Consider the following 22,180-nt stretch of genomic DNA (forward strand, 5'->3'; position numbering starts at 1 on the left):
TGGAGTGGCCGCTCCAGGGCAGGAAGGAGCGGGCAGTGACGGAGACCCTCCACCAGAGCGCGGAGCTGCGGCGCCTGGATTTTGCGTGAGTTCTCCGCCCTAGGATTGGGGGCGGGCAGTCGCGGAGACTCGTCCCCAGGGAGACGCGAAGGGAGGAGATACAGGCAGGCACCGAGGGGGGAGCCATGCACTAACTTCTCTTTCCCATCCTCACCTCCCTCTTTCCCATCCTCACCTCCCCCCCCCTCCCTAGCCCCTCCCACCTCCCGTTTCCGCACGTAAGTCCCACTCTCGCCCGTCACTCAGTACACGTCCCACCCATCTGTCCCCACTGCACCCCATGCTCACCCCATTATCCTCACTCCACACCTTCCCCAGGCCCTCTTCCGGACTTTCCACTCAACACCGCGCTCCTCTACCCCCCCATCACTGGTCCCACTCACAGGGGTTCCCATTCCTCTAACCAACTCCAGTCCTACCCATTCCTCTTCCCACAGCCTCATCCCTACCCTGGATGGAAGTGTCCCAGCCGCAGGGACCACAGAAAGCTAGCGTCCCTTGAGCTCCAGTGTTCCGGATGAGGACTGAGGTTCAGAGGAGAGGACTCCTCTCCAGGGCTTCATGGTGTCCTGAATCTCACCGCCCTCTTTCCAGGTCTATACCTGCTCTTCCTTATAACCTGGGACTCTGGTGATTCCACAGTGCTCACTGCTCAGATACCACCAGGTGGCCCTCCAAGCAGTCTCTCCATGGCAAAATAAAATAACCCAAACTAAAGACTGCTTCCCAACCCCTGCTGGGTTGGACTCTGGTCTACTTTTCAAGAGAAATGGTGTTCTCTTGCCTTCCAGGATTTGCTTGTTCTTCTGGGGTCCTCTTACCCCTTCAACGCACGGACACGAGGCCCTGTCTCCAACAGTTCACTTAGGGACACCAAGTCTTCTTTTCTAAAAATAAAGATTATTTTTTAAGTTTTGCTAGAAAATACTTGTGCTTGCAGGGGAGAGAGAGAGAGAGAGAGAGAGAGAGAGAGAGAGAGAACCTTGCCACAGTTCACAGTTCCTTCTCCTTTATTTTCTTGGGATTTTATACACACGCGCATATGCTCCCAGCATGATTTTCAGGCTGCTGGGTATGGGGCTCCTACAGCAAAGTTGGCCATGTGGGATCCAGCTGCCTTAACCTCTATGCCACGACCTGGCTCCCACCAGGCTTCCTTAATAGTTTTGAGGGGAGGGGTGCCAGGACCTCTTCAAACACACAGGTTGTTTCCATGTACACCTGATTTCTCTTAGCTTCCATCAGAGCCCCCAGGATTCCCAGAGGCTGCTCTACATGCCTTCCAGTGGAATCTCGTGCCTTCTCTTGGTTTCAAACGCCACCTGGTCTGATGGCAGTACCCAGCCAGACCCCTCTACTGTGTCTCAGGATTAGTCAGTGCCTGCCCTGGATGTTCTTGCTAAGGTCAGTGGGTGGCCAAGTCTGAAGTCTGTTCCTTGAGGGCAGGACCACTGGTGACTTCTCCTCTCCTACATGGGAGTGCTCAGCAAATACATGAGTAAGTAAGTTCTGTCTGCTGACTTTCTGGCTAAGTTAGTGGAAACATTCTAGGGATTAACACCAAGCTTATTCTTCCTTTTTTTTTTGTGGAGAGGTTTTTGCTATAGGGCGTGTGCGCTCGCCAGACAGAGAGAGAGAGACAGAGAGACAGAAAGCGAGAAATCGCCCCCCAGGGGCATGGCCATGCCACAATCCCTTCTCCTCCATTCTCCTCTCAGGATCTTGGGCACATCCGCACATGCGCCCGACGTGAGTTTAAGCCACCGGGTCCGGAACTCGAACTGCGGTCAGCTACGTGGCAGTCCCGCGACATAGCCATTACGCTAACTGCTGGTTTCTATTCTTCCATATTTTAAGGCTGCGTGAGTCAGCTTTTCTGAGTAAAACAGCAAACAATGTTTCTGAACCCCTGACTAATAAGGGCTGGAAAGAACTCATATTTGAGAGACTCCTTTTCTGGCCCTAGAGGCTGATGGAGAAGATCTACCCAGCTTTCCTCTCTCCTTAGACCTGATGAAAATCATAGTAAAGAAGTTAAAATGAGGATGGGAGAGGCCCTGGAGAGACACATTTATTTGTTTTTATTTATTTATTTATTTTACATTCAATCACTGTATCTCTTTCAACTTGGAAAATGAATTTTCCCAGCATGAATATACTATGTGTTAGTCCAAAGATATTAGCATATACATCATCATCAAATGATAACTTCATTGCTGGGGAAGCACATTTTAATCTGTTCCTGGGCTACACAGGGGTGTGTGGGGGGAGTGCTAGTTAATCTGACACAGCAGGGAAAGCCCACCTGGCTAGGGAGCACTGGCTAGGGAGCGCTGCCTGGCCAGGGACTAGCTGCAACTGTGATGATGAGTGGCCAGGAGAGGTGGGTGGAAATGGGGTCAGACCAGGTTTGCACAGTCTGGACAAGCCCCACCCATGGCCACATACACAGAACAGCTGGCAGCAAGTTGCTCGTCCAAGGAGACAAGAAAGATGCTCTTGGGCTGTCTACCCCCTTGCCCCCATATTGTAGCTTTTAGTGACAGTTGCTGCTTTGCCACTCAGCATCTGTTTTTCTTTATTCTGGCTAGAGAATGTCATGTGTCCTCCAGGGAACCAGCCCTCTCTTAGTTTGGCCCCTGGGGTCTGACTGTGCCTGTCCCTGCATCTGGCCACGGGAGGTGCTGCTCAAGACAGCCATGTGATTGGTTCTGACCACCCGCAGAGGTGAGCCCGCTTTCCAGCAGAGACCCAGGACTGCACTGTGTGCTGTGGGAGAGGTTTCTATGGCTCTGGAGGCTTAGGCTGTGTGTGGAGCCTGGAGTCAGCACACCTGTGTGCCTGGACCAGCTCGGCATGAACATGTTCTTTTGAGTGGGGAAGGCTGTGCATTTCTGCATGTGTCTGCAGGCCACATATTTTCATCACATGTTTTCAGACTGGCTGCTCTCCATACCTGTGGCCAGGGCCAAGCAAAGAAAAGAGGTGGTCCTGGGGCCGTGGATTGTGTACTCACCTAAATTTATGTTGAAACTTGATACGTGATGTGGCAGTATTGGGAGGTGGGGCCTAGTGGGAGGTGTTTGGGACATAGAGACAGATCCCTCATAAGTAAAGACCATCACTCTGGAGGGAGTGAGTTCTCCCTAATTTGTTCCTGGTAAGAATGATTTATCATAAAGCAAGACGGCTGCCTTCAGGTCTTTCTCTTTTTTTTTTTTTTTTGGAGAGGTTTTCAATATAGGGCGCGTGCGCTCGCCAGACAGACAGAGAGAGACATAGAGACAGAAAGCGAGAAATCACCCCCCAGGGGGGATGGTCACGCCTCAATCCCTTCTCCTCCATTCTCCTCTCGGGATCTTGGGCACGCACGCACACGCGCCCGGCGTGAGTTTTAAGCCACCGGGTCCAGGACACGAACCACGGTCGACTACGTGGGAGTCCAGCGACATAGCCATTACGCTAACTGCTGGTTCCCAGGTCTTTCTCTTTATAACATTTTTTTTGAGAGTTTTTTTTTTTCTTTTGCTATTGGGCACGTGGGCTCACCAGAAAGACAGAGAGAAACAAAGAGACAGAAAACGAGAAATCACTCCCCAGAGGGGATGGCCACGCCGCAATCCCTTCTCCTCCATTCTCTCTCTTTTTAGCACCTGCTGACTTTTCCACTTTTTCACCGTGGGGTGAAGCAGCATTTGACTCTCACCAGTGCAGAGCAGATGCTAATGCCAGGATTTTGGACTTCCCAGCCCCAGAATCATGAATCAAATAAACCTCTTTTTTTTCGGTGGAGGGAGATTTTGCTGTAGGGTGTATGTGTTCCAGAAAGACAGAAAGAGACAGAGAGACAGAAGCTGAGAAATCACCCCCCCTTCTCCTCCATTCTCCTCTTGGGATCTTGGGCATGCACGCACACGCGCCCGGCGTGAGTTTAAGCCATTGGGTCCGGGACTTGAACTGCTGTTGACTACATAAGAGTCCAGTGACATAGCCATTACGCCAACTGCTAGTCCCAGTAAACCTCTTTTCAATAAAAATCACCCTATCTCAGGTATTCTGTTACAGCAACACAAACGGACCAGTTCTCAGTGACCCAGCAGGCTAGAGCTCACACTTCAACACTGGCATTCTCCTTTTTTGTCGAAGCCCATCAGACTTGTGCTTTCTGTCACCTGCATGTAGAAGGCCTGCCAGCATGATAGCAGGTTTCCTGTCCCCTCATTCTAAGGCCCCATTACAGAGACCTTTCAGGCAGCCTCACCATGGCTTTGTTTTTTTCTTTTTTCTTTTGGAGAGATTTTATGCTATAGAGCGCATGCGCTCGCCAGACAGACAGAGAGAGACAGAGAGATAGAAAGTGAGAAATCACCCCCCAGGGGGGATGGCCACGCTGCAATCCCTTCTCCTCTGTTCTCCTTTCGGAATCTTGGGCATGCACACACATGCGCCCGGTGTGAGTTTAAGCCACTGGGTCTGGGACGCGAACTGTGGTCGACTACGTGGGAGTCCAGTGACATAGCCATTACACTAACTGCTGGTCCCCCCATGGCTTTGCTTTAAGCTATGAATGATAACAAAATTTACTAATCAAGGAAAAGTGTCAATACAAAAGAGAAAGCCCAAAGTAAATAAATAGAAAAACAAAACAAAATACATCAAGACATTTGAGGAATCAGAAGAAAACTTGAAATGCAAATATTAAGAAATACCACAAAATCAAGTAAAGGAGATGATATTTTTACCAATGGTGAGAGGCCAGCTAGAAGAGAAGTGCTTGATTAACCCAGTTTCTGCCCTCAAGCACTGGAAAAAGAAGAAAAGACAGAAAACCCAGGTATAGTATGTCATCTCTATATCAGACTTAAGACATTTTAAATAAATAATAAACGACGTTCTGTTTCTGAGAAAAGATAGGACCAATGTATTCAGTGGTGCTGCCTGGATTTGCTGACCCTTTATAAACTACCCTGGTGAGAGAATCCTTAGTCTGACTGTTTGAGATAGTTGAGGTGGGTCTATGATGAGGAGCTGGGAACTCACAGTAAAGAGGCCATTCATATCAGGTCAGGGAAGGTGCATGCAGCGTCCTGGGGGACCAGAGAGAGGCTGGCCGCCCCAGAAACTGGCCAGACCCCAGGTGATCAGTGGAATGGTCATGGAGAGGGAGCTTCCTGTGAGCTCTGGGCTGAGCTTTCAAGGACTGGGGCCTCCCGGTTGCAGAGGCAAAGAGCTGTCCCCTGCCAGGGTGCTGATGTCCCCTGGGAGACGCTCTCAGAGCTAAGGAACTGTCCGCTCCCCAAGTGCTGATGCCCACTGGGAGAAGAGATTGAAAGTCCAGGGAACTGGGAGAAGATACTGAAAGCCCAAGTCTAGGTTTCTGTCTGGTTCCTCTTCTACTGGTTCCAATTCTGCTGACTAATCTATCCACTTTATGCTCCTGGCAGCTCAACTCAGGGTAAGGTGGGCAAGAGAGAAACATGCTGACTGCACAGGTGGGAGAGAGCCATGGCCTGCCCTATTTGGCAGGTGGTGAGTGAGCAGAGAAGAGAGGAGAGGGATATGGCAATTCGCTCTCTTGAAGTTATAATTCACGAGGGGCCTGGAACCCGAAAGAGTTTGGCCAGGGCCTCCCTGATGTCATGGTTTCTCAGGCAGTAGATGATAGGGTTTAGCAGGAGTGCCACCATTGAGTAGACCACAGACACCCACTTGTTGAGGTCGAAGGAGCTGACATACAGGCTGTGCATACAGGAAAATGGTGGTGGTGTAGAAGATCTCCAACACCACAGGTGGAGAAGGCCTTCTGGCAGCCCGTGCCTCCTGGAATCCTCAGCACTGTGGCCAGAATGTGGGCGTCAGTCGCCATAACCAGCAGGGAAGTTGCCAGCACTGCCGGTGCAGCCACAAAGTCTAGCATTTCAATGGTGGTGGTGTTGGAGCAGGAGAGCTGCAGCAGGGGTATCTGCAGATATCACAGAAGTGGTTGAGGACATTGGGGCCACAGAACCTGAGGCTGGAGATGAGCACTATGGACAAAAAGGAGGCCAAGAAGTCACCAAGCCAGATGTTGTGTGCCCAAGAGCAGGCAGAGCCTTGAGCCCATGATGATTGTATAGTGTAGTGGGTGGCAGATGGCCAGGTACTGGTCACACTCAGAAGGGCCAATGGTGTGAAGCATCCCTAGAAGGAGATGATCCTTGCCTGTGTCAGGAGGCCAACTATCAACTTGGGAACAGTGACTGAGGTGTAGAGGGTTTTCAGCACAGATAAGTAGGCAAGGAAGAAATATATGGGTGTGTGTAGTTGATGGGTGGCTCAAATGGTTACCATAATGACCAGGTTGTTTTTTTTTTTTTTTTTAGGTTTTCACTATAGGGCATGTGTGCTTGCCAGAAAGACAGAGAGAGAGAAACAGAAAGCAAGAAATCGCCACCCAGGGGTAATGGCCATGCTGCAATCCCTTCTCCATTCTCTCGGGATTTTGGGCATGCACACACAAGCCCCCGGCGTGAGTTTAAGATCTGGGACTCGAACCGTGGTGGACTACATGGGAATCCAGTGATGTAGTCATTACACTATCTGCTGGCCCCAATGACCAGGTTCTTCAGGATGGTCACCACATAGATGACCAGGAATGACATGAATAGAACTCCTTGCAGGTGGCTCAGCTCTGGGAGGCCTAGCAAGATGAACTCTCACAAACTCTCACTGTGGTGTCATTGGAGTTGCTCATGACCCACCAGTGGCAGTACCTATGTATGATTGTCCACCTCTTAGCTCAACATGCACACTTATCTAGAGCTAACCCCTGGCAAGGGGCTTTGGTGCCGGTACACACCCGATGAGCCAATACACCCTTGCTACTTACTGGCTAATGAGGGTAAGGTAGATGTCGCTGCTGCTTCAGGGCTGGAGGTTTCCTCTGGCTAGGTTCTGCCGCTGAGGTCAGCTAGCCCTGCAGTGGGAGCTGGCGGATGCAAGTGCTGTCCTTGTAGCCTTCTCCAGATCATCTGCCACAAGACTAAAATCACAGCAAAGTCAACCTCTCCTCCCAGAAGGTATAATGTCTCTGTTGCTTCTCTGCATATCTCTGAGAGGGGCTCTGTGGGGAAGCACGCTGCATCTCACCTGCTTTCTGCTGTCTCCGACCCCAGGTGGTTTTCATCAGGCTCCTCAGTGCATTGCTCTCCCAACTTTTGTGTCTGTGTCACAGCCTGGAGCACTGTCATTATGAAGTTTGATTCTGGTGGGACTCTCAGGGCAATTTGTGGAAGCACTCTACAGTTCCAGGGAGGGAAACTGTACCTGGGACTGGGCTCAGCTGGAAGGTCTTTCCACATTCTTCTCAATGACAATGAGGACTTTTCATGGAACCTGATTTCCAGGTGGCCTGCCCAGGTTCTACCCACTGAGGACAGGTGCCAGCCTCTTGTCCCTTCTTCTCCTGAGGTTGGAATGTATTGAATGCTATGCAATAGCTTTGAGAACACTCACTTCATCTCCTTTGCATGCAGTACATTTATTCGTTTATTTATAAAATAATATAGTAAACTCTTATAAACCATCCTGAACACAAGACCTAGATAATTGCTAACAAAAGATCTGAGCTCCTCCCCTATGCTACCCTGCACTCCCCTCAAAGAGCCCTCTCACTGGGATTCTCTTGCTGTAGAAAGCATTTAATTATATAGAACTCATGGCTTAGTTTTACTTCTATCCAAACTCTGTAACAAAGGGCATTGCCATCTATATTTTATTATTATTTTTAATAACCAGAGGGCAAGTGTGCTAACCAGAAAGAGTTTGAGAACACCCACAATGGGCTGTGACCCCACCACAATTATTCTTTCTGCATGTTTCCATTCCAAGTTGGGCACACCGCACACATGCCTGGATTGTTTTTCAAGCTGCTAGGGGTGGGATTGAATCATTGTCTGTCACGTGGGATTGAGTTTCCACTGCATTGGACTTAACCACTGTGCTACTGGGTCAGCCCTCTACTTTTTACATGTTACTACAATTCTTACTCTTCTCAGGAGTTGTACTTCATTTGGTGCCTTCGTCATGCTCCATTGTGTGACTTCACCACATTCACAAACCCGATCTGTGGTCATGGACATTTGTGTAGTTTTCAGCCCTTGGTGTCACAAGCAGTACTGCTGTGATGCTGTGTGGACTCCTCATGGCTTCTCTGGGATCTGTGTTCAACAGTGGAAACGCCAGGATGAAACTGCACTTGACACCTCATGAGAAAATGCCAGATTCTTTCCCCGGAGTACCTGTACTGCTTTCACATCTAGTACCGATCCCTTAGCTCTAACGGGTGTGCCACAATTCTTCATTTTTTGCCAATTTAGTTGGCAAACATATAGTATCTTCTTGTGGTTGTGGTGACTTGTACTTCTCTGCTCCTCTTAATGTTTAGTATCTATGTGTGTTTCTCCTTCTGTGAGATGCTGAGTTCATTTTTCCCATTTCTCCCAATGGTCTCATTCTTTAGTTGCTGATTTGTAGGAGTTCTTTTTATGTATCTTTTCATAGATTTCCTTATTGAGGTACAATTTACACAGTGAAATGTACACACCTTAAGCGTCGAGTCTGATGGGTTTTAACAAATGTGTACATGCACGGAACCCACACTCATCAAGATACAAACTTCCTTCATTGCAGAGGTATCCTGCAGGCCTCTTCCTAGTTCACCCTGACCCTTCTTGAAGACAACTATTGTTGTGATTCTTTTTTTTAAAATAATTATTTTTATTTATTTATTTTTAAAAATTTGACTAGAGAGGGGCAGAGTAAGAGAGAGAGAGAGAGAGAGGGAATAACCACTGTGCTACTGGGTCAGCCCTCTACTTTTTACATGTTACTACAATTCTTACTCTTCTCAGCAGCTGTACTTCATTTGGTGCCTTCGTCATGCTCCATTGTGTGACTTCACCACATTCACAAACCCGATCTGTGGTCATGGACATTTGTGTAGTTTTCAGCCCTTGGTGTCACAAGCAGTACTGCTGTGATGCTGTGTGGACTCCTCATGGCTTCTCTGGGATCTGTGTTCAACAGTGGAAACGCCAGGATGAAACTGCACTTGACACCTCATGAGAAAATGCCAGATTCTTTCCCCGGAGTACCTGTACTGCTTTCACATCTAGTACCGATCCCTTAGCTCTAACGGGTGTGCCACAATTCTTCATTTTTTGCCAATTTAGTTGGCAAACATATAGTATCTTCTTGTGGTTGTGGTGACTTGTACTTCTCTGCTCCTCTTAATGTTTAGTATCTATGTGTGTTTCTCCTTCTGTGAGATGCTGAGTTCATTTTTCCCATTTCTCCCAATGGTCTCATTCTTTAGTTGCTGATTTGTAGGAGTTCTTTTTATGTATCTTTTCATAGATTTCCTTATTGAGGTACAATTTACACAGTGAAATGTACACACCTTAAGCGTCGAGTCTGATGGGTTTTAACAAATGTGTACATGCACGGAACCCACACTCATCAAGATACAAACTTCCTTCATTGCAGAGGTATCCTGCAGGCCTCTTCCTAGTTCACCCTGACCCTTCTTGAAGACAACTATTGTTGTGATTCTTTTTTTTAAAATAATTATTTTTATTTATTTATTTTTAAAAATTTGACTAGAGAGGGGCAGAGTAAGAGAGAGAGAGAGAGAGAGGGAAAGTGAGAAAGGAAGCTGCCAGATCTGGGACTTGAACCATGGTTGGCCATGTGGGAGTCCAGCGTCCTTAACCACCACACTACCTGCCAGCCTCACAATTCTTTTCTTCATAGATCAGCTTTGTTGTGGAATGTAATATAATAGGACCCACACAATGTCCTCTCTTTTGTCTTTAGAATCTGCTCACATAATATTTTGAGGTATACCCAGGTGTTGAGTATTTATCCCATTATGTAGCTAGACCACGAATTATCTGGCATCGTGTATTTAATTTTTAGATATTTGGAGTCTTTTTCAGAGATACTTCTCTGTTATTAACTTCCATTTAATTTCACTGAGGTCAGAGAACATACTTTGTATAATCTTAAGCCATCTTAATTTTGAGGTTAATTTTATGGCCTGCAATATGGGTCTACATTAGTAAGTGGTCCGTGTTCACTAAAAAAGAATGTGACTTGCTGTCATTGGGTGGCACTGTCTGTAGATGTTAATTAGATCAAGTTTCTATAGCTTTGTGCCTCTCGTCTACTTGTCCTGTCACCTATTGAAAGAGCAGTATTGAAATATATGGCTGTAATTGTGCCTTTCTCTCTCTCTCTCTTTCTCTCTCTCTATGTGCATATGTCTAATTTTGCCAGAGAGCATGCACACTCACCAAAGAGATAGAAAGAGAGACAGAGAGAGAATGAGAAGGCACCCCATGGAGGAATGGTCAAGCAAACCCTTTGTTTTTCCCTCTTCTTGGGATTTTGGGCACGGGTGCCCGGCATGTTTCTCAGGCTGCTGGGTATGGTCCTGAACAGCATAGTTAGCCATGTGGAACTTGCCATCTGAACCATCACACCACCAACTGCCCTCTATTTTTTTTTTTTTTTTTTTTTTTTTTCTTTCTTCCTTAAATTAAAAAAAAAAAAAAAAAAAAAGTTACGGTTTGCCCAGTGAACAAGGGGCGGTGATGAGCGGCGGTGACTTTGCTTCTGAGCAGAGCCCGAGGTAGTGAGATGACTGGTTCTAACGAGTTCAAGCTGAACCAGCTGCCTGAGGATGGCATCTCCTCAGTGAAGTTCCATCTCAACACCTTCCAGTCCCTGCTGGTCTCTTCCTGGGACACATCCGTGCAGCTCTATGATGTGCTGGCCAACTCCATGCAGCTCAAGTACCAGCACACAGGCGCTGTCCTGGACTGTGTGTTCTACGATGCAACCCATGCTAGGAGTGGGGGATTAGATCATCAACCGAAAATGCATGATCTGAACACTGATCAAGAAAATCTTGTTAGAACTCACGATGCCCTATCAGATGTGTTGAATACTGTGCAGAAGTTAACGTGATGGTTACTGGAAGTTGGAATCAGACAGTTAAATTGTGGGATCCCAGAACTCCTTGTAATGCCAGGACCTTTTCTCAGTCTGGAAAGGTGTATACCCTCTCAGTGTCTGGGAACCAGCTGATTGTGGGAACAGCGGGCCACAGAGTGTTGGTGTGGGACTTAAGGAACATGGGCTACGTGCAGCAGCGCAGGGAGTCCAGCCTGAAATATCAGACTCGCTGCATACGAGCATTTCCAAACAAGCAGGGTTATGTATTAAGCTCTATTGAAGGCCAAGTTGCAGTTGAGTATTAGGATCCAAGCTCTGAGATACAGAAGAAGAAGTATGCCTTCAAATGTCACAGACTAAAAGAAAATAATATTGAGCAGATTTACCCAGTCAACGCCATTTCCTTTCACAATTGTCACAATACATTTGCCACAGGTGGTTCTGTTGGATTTGTGAATATTGGGGATCCATTTAACAAAAAGTGACGGTACCAGTTCCATCGATACCCCACCAGCGTCTCATCCCTTGCGTGCAGTAATGATGGTACTACACTTGCAATAGCATCACCATATATGTATGAGGTGGCTGGCACTGAACATCCTGAAGATGGCATCTTCATTCGCCATGACAGATGCAGAAACAAAACCCAAGTCACCATGTACAGGACAAGATTTCATTGACTTAAGTGCCATGTTGATGATAATAAAACCATTTCTACTCACCAGTGGTGGATTTATTACTATTAACAAAGAAACCAGGGAAAAATTAATTTTAATATAAGAATCTGAAAGTAATGAAAAAGAGGTTTTTACTGTTTTTTCTTTTTTTAAATGGAACTTTAAGTGCATGAAACGGTTTGATGGTTTGCTTCATTAAAGGTATTTGGACAAATGAAATTGGAGGGCAGTACTACACTTTTGAGCATCAATTTTGACCTGGATGATCTTTGTTTCCACTGTGGAAATGTTTGTAAATAAATGCAGGAAATAGAAATCTCTCTGCATTCTTTCTGGGCCTTCAATGAGAGAGGAAAAGGCTCCTGAGCCATTTGTTTCTTTTGCTGGTTATAGTTGCTAATTCTAAAGCTGCTTCAGACTGCCTCATGAGGAGGTTAATCTACAGTTAAGCAATATTTCCTCTTGGCTGTGCATTATTTTCTGAAGCAGATGGTTCATCATTTCCTGGGCTGTTAAACAAAGCGAGGTTAAGGTTAGACTCTTCGGAATCAGCTAGTTTTCAATCTTATTAGGGTGCAGAAGGAAAACTAATAAAACCTCCTAATGTCATTTTGTGATTGTAAACAAGGATTTCTTAGCAAACAATTGATCCCAGAAGGGCAAATTGTTTGAGTCAGTAATGAGCTGAGAAAAGACAGAGCATATTTGTGTATTTGGAAAAATAATTGTAACGTAATTGCAGTATATGTAAATAGGCATTTATTTGGACCTGTTTCTATTTCTAAATGAATTTTTGGAAACATTAATGAGGTTTACTTATTCCTCTGACGTTTATGTAGTTCTATGTCCATTTCCGTTGCCCAGCTGTTGGTGATTAAGGTAAAAAAGAAAAGAGTTACAGTGAGAATCAGATTCACTTCATTGTAAGGCTCTAAAGCAGAACACAAACTTGGCCTATTCTAGGTAGTTCCAAGTAGTATTTTTGTTGTCAAACTTTATGTTTAATTTCTATTATTTGCAAATACGTGTTTCTGCATAGAACTTTTTTGAAAATTTGTTTTATCCAAGATATATATTTTAAAAATTTCATTGATATAGAGAAGGGCCTTATTTTTAAATATTTCAGTGAAAGCAGTGTAAGTCTGAACCCATCTTTTTTTTTTTTTTGAGAGTTTTTTGCTATAGGGCACATGCGCTCGCCAGACAGAGAGAGACAGAGAGACAGAATGCGAGAAATCATCCCCCAGGGGGGATGGTCAAGCCACAATCCCTTCTCCATTCTCCTCTTGGGATCTTGGGCATGCACGCACACGCGCCCAGTGTGAGTTTTAAGCCACCAGGTCCAGGACTTGAATCGCAGTTGACTACATGGGAGTCCAGCGACATAGCCATTACGCCAACTGCTGGTCTCTGAACCCGTCTTTTGAAATGTATTTTCTTCATTGCAGGTCCATCTAGTCATCTTGTGAAAGTCATTTCTCTATGGAAAGCTTTGTTTGCTTCCTACAAATACAAGCTTATCCCCTAAGGGATATGTTATAATCGTTGTAGACATGTTACTGAGTATGGATTTTTCTGTTTCGTTTTAAAAAGAACTTGTCTGTGTATCCTTCACTATTTTGCTTAGGATGCTGAGTTTTTGTCTCCTTGTGTAGTAGTCTGAAGAATCCCCACCCTCTTTTAAAGCAGGCCCAGTGGCTGTTTATGAGCAGTTTGAGTTCTTCGGTAATCTAAACCTGTTATTTTTGTGCCATCTAATAAATGAGAGATTCAGAACTCTTAAAAAAATAGTTACTTTTTACCGTAGATGTGTGTGCTCACTAGGGAGAGACAGAAAGAGAAAGGGAAAGGGAGAAACTACCCTGCTTAGGGGCATGAGCACACTGCGATTTCTTCTCCTTCATTCTCTCAGGATTTTGAATATGCATGCAAACCCTCCCAGACTGAGTTTCAAGCTGCCAGGTCTGGGACTTGAACCACAGTTGGCCAAGTGGGAGGCCAGCACCTTAACCATGACACCACCTGTTGGTCCCAGAGCACTGTGTATCTTTCATCATTCTTTTACTTTAAACTTATGTGTGTCTTTCTGTTTAAGCTGTGCTTCTTGTAGACAACTGTCCCTTTTATTTTTAATTTGCTATAGGCCGTGTGGGCACAGTAGAGAGAGAATTAATAACGTAGAGTGCCAGAAGAAAATAATATTCGGAAACAGAGTTACAGAACATGAGTTAAAGGGACTACTGTAGACAGGTTTGGCATGTAATTTTGGAACAAAAGAAGGGGACAGACACATGAAGGCTTTATGCAATATCTAAAGAAATAACAGCCAATAATTTCCAAAAGTGGATGAGAAAAAGCACATTATAGAGGTCTCTTTCTCACTATACAAGATGGCAGGCGAAAAAGCTGCAAAGCAGGATACTAAGGAGAAGAAACCTGAAGCCAAGAAGGCTGATGCCAGTGGCAAGATTAAAAAGGGTGACTCCAAAGCTAAAAAGCCCAAGAAGGGGAAGCCTCATTGCAGTTGAAACCCTGTCCTAGTCTGGGGCATTGGCAGATACTCCTGGTCTGCCATGTATTCCAGGAAGGCCACGTACAAGAGGAAATACTCTGCCACTAAATCCAGGATCAAAAAGAAAAAGAAGGAGAAGGTTCTTATGACTATCACAAAATCAGTTGTTGGAGACAAGAATGGTGGTACCCGGGTGGTTAAACTGCACAAAATGCCTAGGTATTATCCCACTGAAGATATGCCTCGAAAGCTGTTAAGCCACAGCAAAAAAACCCTTCAGTCAGCATGTGAGAGAGCTGCGAGCCAGCATCACTCCTGGGACCATTCTGATCATCCTCACTGGATGCCACAGAGGCAAGAGAGTGGTTTTCCCGAAGCAGCTGAGCAGTGGCTTGCTACTTGTAACTGGACTGCTGGTTCTCAATCGAGTTCCACTGTGTAGAACACACCAGAAATTTGTTATTGCCACCTCCACAAAAATTGATATTAGCAAAGTAAAAAATCTCAAAAGCACCTTACCGATACTTACTTCAAGAAAAAGAAACTGCGGAAGCCCAGACACCAGGAAGGTGAGATCTTTGACACAGAGAAGGAGAAATACGAGATTTCAGAGCAGCGAAAGATTGATTAGAAAGTTGTGGACTCACAAATTTTACCAAAAATCAAAGCTGTTCATCAGCTCCAGGGCTACCTGTGATTCGTGTTTGCCCTTACAAACGGAGTTTGTCTTCACAAATTGGTGTTCTAGATTTTTTGCCAAGAACCTAATTAAATAACTGATCATATATATATATATATATATATATATATATATATATATATATATATATATATATATATATATATATATATATATGTGTGTGTGTGTGTGTATACAAGGACATTATAAATTTTAGAAGCAATTCCAAACCCAAGTGAAATCAAAACAAAGAGAAACATACCTACATAAGACTGCTGGACGCCAAACTCAAGCAAACCTTAGAGCTTTCAGAAGCAAGAGAATCCAAAAGACTAAAAAGAAGCTGACAACTGACCTCTCTACAGAAGGAGGGAGCATCTGGCATAGAAAAATGTAGTTTGTGGAATCCTTGCTCCAGGATCACAGAGCGATCACACAGTGGGTAGAAGCTGAGAGAGAATAGAATAACAAGAGGTGCAGATAACAAATATGTATCATGCAAATACTAAGTAGGAAGGAAGCTGATGTGGCTAGTAATGCCAGACAAAGTGGAGTTTAAGACTTAACGCTGAAGGAAAAAGCAGTAATATTTCCTATGATGAAAGGTAAAGTTTATTGGGATCATGATAAAGCAGTTATCAATTTATAAGCATTTAGTGATGCAACCTCAAAATTGATAAAGCAAAGTAGTAAGAAAAGGGGCCCCTAGGTAGCATCGACTGCCACATGGCTGACCACGGTTGAAGTCCCGGACCTGACAGCTTATTTTCTTACTTTCTCTCACTGGTGAGTGCACATACCCTGTAGCAAATTAAAAAAAAGAAAAAGAAAAAGAAAATGAATATTTTTTAAAAAAAAATCAGGAAATCAGAGATCTAGCACAAAATTATTTATATAAATGTAAGAATCTCATACACAAACATGACACACCTGTTGAGTACATATCTCCAAGGACACAAACAAAACAGCCCAGTGCATGTCTGTGGTGAGGAAACTGGGACTCGAGTGTGGAGAAACTATGAAATCAAGTGAGAGGAGACCTTATTATTATTATTTGTTTTTGGAGAGTTTTTTTTCGCTATAGGGCGCGTGCGCTCGCCAGACAGACAGAGAGAGACATAGAGACAGAAAGCGAGAAATCACCCCCCAGGGGGGATGGTCACGCCGCAATCCCTTCTCCTCCATTCTCCTCTTGGGATCTTGGGCACGCATGCACACGCACCCGGCGTGAGTTTTAAGCCACCGGGTCCGGGACGTGAACTGCGGTCGACTACGTGGGAGTCCAGTGACATAGCCATTACGCTAACTGCTGGTTCCCGAGAGTTCCCTTTTCACCTCCCCCTTGCTAGCACTTAACATTTTTTTTTTTTTTTAACCTTAGCCATTCTGACTGGGGTTTTGTGGTATGTCATTGTGGTTTTGATTTGTATCTTCCTTATGATGAGAAATGTTGAGCGTTTTTTACTGATGATCAGAGCCTGGTTAGAAGGGAGGTGCTCAGTTAACTCAATTTCTGCTCTCAAGCACCAGAGAAGAAAGAAAATACAGGAAAACTAGACCAGGTATAGCTACATCATGTATTTAGTAAATTTATCGAGTTTAAAATGAAAGATCACGGTAAAATGACAATGTGTTTCTGAGGAAAGGTGGCACCTGTATGTTCAGTCAGACTCCTGGAGTTGCTGGAACCCTTAATTTTCCTGGTGTGAGAATCCATAGTTCACCTGTCTGAGAGAGCTGAGGCTGGTGTACTCTGAGGAACTGGGAACTCGTAGGAAGGAGGACATTCATATCAGCGAGGGAGGGGAACACACAGGGCCCAGAAAAACCAGAGAAAAGCAGGCCTCCACAGAGACTGGTCAGACCCTAAGTGGACAGGAGAGTGACAACGGAGAGGGAGCTTCCTGTGAGCTCTGGACTGAACTTTTCAGGGACCATGGCTTCCTGGATGCTGGAGTGAAGAGCTGTCCCCTGCTTGGGTGCTGACGTCCACTGGGAGAGGCTCTAGGACGTGAGGAGCTGTCTGCTGCTCCGATGCTGATGCCCCCTAGGAAAGAAGAATGAAAGTCCACCTCTAGGGTCTCTGGCAAGTTCTTTCCCTGCTGACTGTGATGATGCTCACTCATAACTATCCTGTGCTCCTGACAGCTGAACTCAGTGAGATGGGCAAGAGAGAAACTTGCTGACTGCACAGGGGCGAGGGAGCTGTGGCCCACCCTGTTTGGAAGTGTTGTGAGTGAGCAGAGTGGAGAGGGGAAGGACATGGCCATTCTTCCTCTGACAGGCAGCACTCAGGGGTTTCCTAGGGCCTGGAGGAGTTTGGCCAGGGCCTCCTTAATCTCGCGGTTTCTCAGGCAGTAGATGATAGGGTTGAGCAGAGGTGTCACCACTGAGTAGACCACAGACACCAACTTGCCAAGGTCGAAGTTGCTGACAGCGTGAGGCTGTGCATACATGAAGATGGTGGTGGTGTAGAAGATCGCCACCACCACCAGGTGGGAGGCACAGGTGGAGAAGGCCTTCTGGCGACCCTTGCCTCCTGGAATTCTCAGTACTGTGGCCAGAATATGGGCATAAGAGACAGTGGTCATCAGTAGGGAGGTCACCAGCACTGCCAGCGCAGCCATAAAATTCAGAATTTCAATGGTGGTCGTGTCAGAGCAGGAGAGCTGCAGCAGAGGTGAGATATCACAGAAGAAGTGGTTGAGGACATTGGGGCCACAGAACCTTAGTTTGGAGGAGAGAGCTAGGGACACAAAGGAGGCCAGGAAGCCACTGAGCCAGGCACTGAGGGCCAGGAGCAGGCAGAGCCTTGAGTCCATGATGGCTGGATAGTGCAGTGGGCGGCAGATGGCAAGGTACCGGTCACAGGCCATGGTGGCCAGGAGGAAGCACTCAGAGGAGCCAAGCGAGTGGAAGAGGAACACCTGCGTGAGGCATCCGGAGAAGGAGATGGCCTTTTCCTGTGCCAGGAGGCCAGCAAGTAACTTGGGGACAGTGACTGAGGTGTAGAGAGTTTCCAGCACAGACAAGTTGGCAAGGAAGAAGTACATGGGAGTGTGTAGTTGACGGCTGGCTCGAACAATCACCACGATGACCAGGTTCTCCAGGATGGTCACCACATAGATGACCAGGAATGACCCAAATAGCAGTCCTTGAAGGTGGCTCAGCTCTGGGAAGCCCAGCAAGATGAACTCTGTCACTAAGGTGTCATTGGAGTTGCTCATGTCTCCCTCTGGCTGTGGCTATCTCTTCTGAACACCCTGAAACAGCAGAGAGATTCAGGAGTGGTGTGCGTTGGGGCCAGGTCTCTGCTCCTATGGAGAGAGCTAGTAATGTACTGTAACCCATTTGTTTGGTCTGAAAGGTGGGGGACTGCCACATTTGTGTGGCTGCTGAGGACCTAGGGAACTCGCTGCTGAGGCTCCCAGGGCTGACCAAGTACATGGTCAGGGAGAGAACAACATGGCAGTTGTGTACCCTGGACCTGCTTCAATACAATCTGTATTTCTCACACTAGCCCAACATGCTCACTTCTCCATATATAACACATGGCCAAGGGGCCTTTCGGGCTGTACACAACAAACATGCTTATACATCCCTCTTACTTCCATACTCTTGTATACACACTCAGGTATGTAATCTTCCCTAAGTGAACAAGTGCATGGCTGTGTGTGATTGTACACACACTTGCATGAATACACACACACTCCATGCATGCACAAACTCCCAAGATGCACACACACACACACACACACACAGTGCACACACAGAATTGAGTTACACGCACATACACAGCATGAGGGAGAACACATTCTGCCTGCTGTGCCTGCTTATGGGCTGTGTGTCCCGGGTATTTCCCTGTCCTCATCCCTGTTGGCCCCAGGATGTAGCTGGTTCATGTTCTTCCTTTTGGCTGGTGACAGCTGAGCCACTCTGTAAGGTGAACAAAGCTTTCAGGGGGTATTGCCGTGGGGAGGAAGCTTTCTCCATTTTTGATGCCCTGACATGGGCCCAGCCTTGAGCTGAACTGGTATCTTTTCCCTATGATTCCTGAGCAGCAAAGTGGCCCTTTGGAAATGAGTGGGAGCTGTCAACACAAATCTCTAATGGGCTTGTGTGGTTTGGGAGTTTGGTGCCAGAACATGCCTGTATGTGGGTGTCTGAGGGCACATGAATAGATAGTGGAGGGAGTGGGCTTGATCAGAGGCCAGATAAAAGGTCCTTGTTGACCAGGTGGGTGTGGATGGGAGGCTCCTGGCCCTCCAGTTGCAGTAGCGGTTCCCAGAACCTGTTAGAGGAATAGAGTCTCTTACCCCTCCCTCGCATCCAGTCGCCTGGGTTTGTCTGTAGCTGGACAGAAAGAGGCAAAATCCTGTGGACATGTGAACTTATCTGGTGACACACAAGCCATTTCTTCACCTTTCTCCTCTGCACTCACAAGGGCTGAGATGGCATTGATCCTGGCTCACCTGGAAAAGTGAATTCAATGAACCAGGGCAGAGCAGGGCTGCCTCAGAGACTCCCAGTGATAATAATGGCTGCTCAGCCCTGTCTCAGTGACCTGGGAGGGAGCTCTGGGGGTCAGGAGGATAAATGAAAAATGGAGCAGTGCTGCAGGAAAGCTCTATTGCCACCATACCTCCCAGTACTGGGAGGGAGGCTATAGCAGGTACTGGGTCAATAACTCTCTGGGCTGAAGGTGCACAGGCTGGGGTATCTCGACTGAAGGCTGTCCCCCACATCCCCTGTCAGTACACTGCATAGACAGGGATGCAGCTGGAGGAGGTGGAGCCTGAAAGAAGCTTCAGAGCTGAGTAGGACCCAGGTGTTGCCGGCTTGGACTCCCAGGCTTGAGAATTCGTAGACTAAACCTGCACACCCTAGACAAGCCAGGGCTGCTGCCCAGTGCTGACCTCTGCTGGCTGCTCAGGAGAGAACAGATGTTACTGGTGCTTCAGGGCTGGAGGATTCCCTATGCCTGGGTCCTGTTGCTTGAGTCAGCCAGCCCTCTAGAAAGAGTTACATGATACCAGGAAGTTGTTGTCTTCATAGCCTTCCCCAGATCATTGGCCACAAGACCAAGGTCATGGCAAGTCCTACCTCTCTACATTGAAGGTGCAAGTTCTGTGCTGTATCTCTGCATGTCCCTGAGAGGGGCTCTGTGGGGAAGCATCCTGCATCTCACCTGTTTCCTGCTGTCTTTGGCCCCAGGTGATTTTATCAGGCTCCTCAGTGCATTGCTCTCCCAACCCTGTCTCTGCGTCCCAGCCTGGAGCACTGTAATTGCAAAGTTTGATTCCAGTGGGACTCTCAGGGCAATTTGTGGAGGCGCTCTGCAGTTCCAGGGAGAGAACCTGTACCTGGGACTGGGCTCAGCTGGAAGGTCTTCCCACATTCTCCTCATAGACAATGAGGGCGTTCCATGGAACCTCCTTCCCAGGTGCCCTGTCCAAGTTCTACCCACTGGGGACAGGTGCCAGCCTTATGGCTTTTCTCCTGAGGTTGGAAGGTGTTGAATGCCAGCCAATAGCTTTCAGAACACTCATTTTATCTCTTTTGCAAGCAATGCATTTATTTGTTTATTTAGAAAATAACATGGTAGACACTTATACACCACCCTGAACACAAGGCCTAAACAATTTCTAACAAATGACTTGGGTTCTTGCCCTATCTCACTCTGCACTCCCCCTCAGAGCTCTCACTGGGATTCTGCTGCTGTTTAAAGCATTTTAATTACATGGAACTCAAGGCTTAATTTGGTTTGTATTAAAAATTTGTAGCAAAGGGCATCGTGCTCTGTATTTTTTTAGTTGCCAGAGGGCACATGTGTTAATGAGAGAGAGGGAGAGAGAGAGACAGAGAGAGCCCACAATTGGATATGGTCACAGCAAAATTCTTTTCCATTTCTCTACACCATGTTGGGCACCCCTACATATGTGCCTGGCATGTTTCTCAAGCTATTGGGGCTGGGATTTGAACCACGGTTGGCCATGTGGGATCCAGTTTCCTGTGCACTGTGCTACTGGGTCAGCCTTCTATGTTTTTCATGTTATTATGATTCTTTTTACTCTTCTCAGCAGCTGTACTTCATTTGGTACCTTTGTCATGTTCCATTGTATGACCTCACCACATTCACAAACCTGGCCCGTGTTCGTGGGCATTTGCATAGTTTCCAGCCCTTGGCGTCATGAGCAGCACTGCTGTGACGCTCCTGTGCAGAAATCCTCCTGGCTTCTGGAATCTGTGTGGGACCAGCAATTAGCATAATGGCTATGTCACTGAACTCCTATGTAGTCGACCACGGTTTAAATCCTGGACCGGTGGCTTAAAACTCACGCCGGGCGCGTGTGCGTGTGTGCCCAAGATCCTGAGAGGAGAATGGAAGAGAAGGGACCTGCATATCTCTGCTTCTGTGTGATGCTGACTTCATTTTGCCCGTTTTCCCCAGTAATGTCTTTCTTTACTCATCAATTTGCAGGAGTTCTTTATGCATTTCTTTCTTTTTAGTTTGCCAGCGGGTCCATGCACTTGAAATACATGCTCAGTGTGTTTCTCATGCTGCCAGGTCTGGGGCTCGAACAGCACAGTTAGCCATGTGGGACCCATTCAACCCAAAACACGCCATGGGCTACTCTCCAATTAATTCTTCTCTTTTCCTTTCTGTTTCTTTCTTTCTTGCCTTCCCTTCTTTTTTAGCTTTCTTTTTTCTTTTCCTTCTTTTCTTCCATCTTTTTCTTCTTTCCTTCCGTCCTTCTCTCTCTTTCTGTTTTATGTGTATTTTAGACAAGGTCACAACTGTCTTGATTCTCCTGCCTCCTCTCTGTTTGTAGATCCAAATCTCCATCTGGCATCCCTTTTCTTTTCCTGGAAAGATTTTCTTTAATGTATATATAGAAATCCCCCCCGAGGGGTATGGTCACGCCGCAATCCCTTCTCCTCCATTCTCTTCTCGGGATCTTGGGCACGCACGCACACGCGCCCGGCGTGAGTTTCAAGTCACTGGGTCCAGGACGCAAACCACGGTTGACCACGTGGGAGTCCAGCAACATAGCCATTACGCTAACTGCTGGTTCCCTTTAATACATATTTTTAAAAGTTGATTTCTTTCATGACAGTGACAGAAAGAGAGAGAAAGGTTAGAACCATCATAGGCTAGATCATGCTATGATCCCTCCCCGTGCCCCGTCAGCCAGGATCATGTATGGACAGGTCAAACTGTGATCTTCAGTATGGACTCAGCTTCGCTCGAGC

General features: G+C 46.6%; 1 protein-coding gene and 2 pseudogenes across 1 annotated transcript; 1 reads left to right on the forward strand and 2 right to left on the reverse strand.

Moving 5' to 3' along the window:
• Positions 1-5,648: 5,648 nt before the first annotated feature.
• Positions 5,649-6,793, reverse strand: LOC102487515 (olfactory receptor 226-like; annotated as a pseudogene).
• A 3,941-nt stretch (positions 6,794-10,734) lies between these two features.
• On the forward strand, positions 10,735-11,838 carry LOC102487930 (mitotic checkpoint protein BUB3 pseudogene; annotated as a pseudogene).
• A 5,379-nt stretch (positions 11,839-17,217) lies between these two features.
• Positions 17,218-18,153, reverse strand: LOC102488359 (olfactory receptor 6B1). The gene has a single exon (XM_006147006.1). It carries the CDS (start codon positions 18,151-18,153, stop codon positions 17,218-17,220), a length of 936 nt encoding a protein of 311 aa, XP_006147068.1.
• Positions 18,154-22,180: the final 4,027 nt, after the last annotated feature.

Source organism: Tupaia chinensis, unplaced genomic scaffold (assembly GCF_000334495.1).
Source record: "Tupaia chinensis unplaced genomic scaffold, TupChi_1.0 Scaffold000197_1, whole genome shotgun sequence".
Classification (NCBI taxonomy): domain Eukaryota; kingdom Metazoa; phylum Chordata; class Mammalia; order Scandentia; family Tupaiidae; genus Tupaia; species Tupaia belangeri.

What these genes read in the sequence shown, in the direction of transcription:
- LOC102488359 (XM_006147006.1), bottom strand. Translation starts at nt 18,153, where the DNA reads ATGAGCAACTCCAATGACACCTTAGTGACAGAGTTCATCTTGCTGGGC.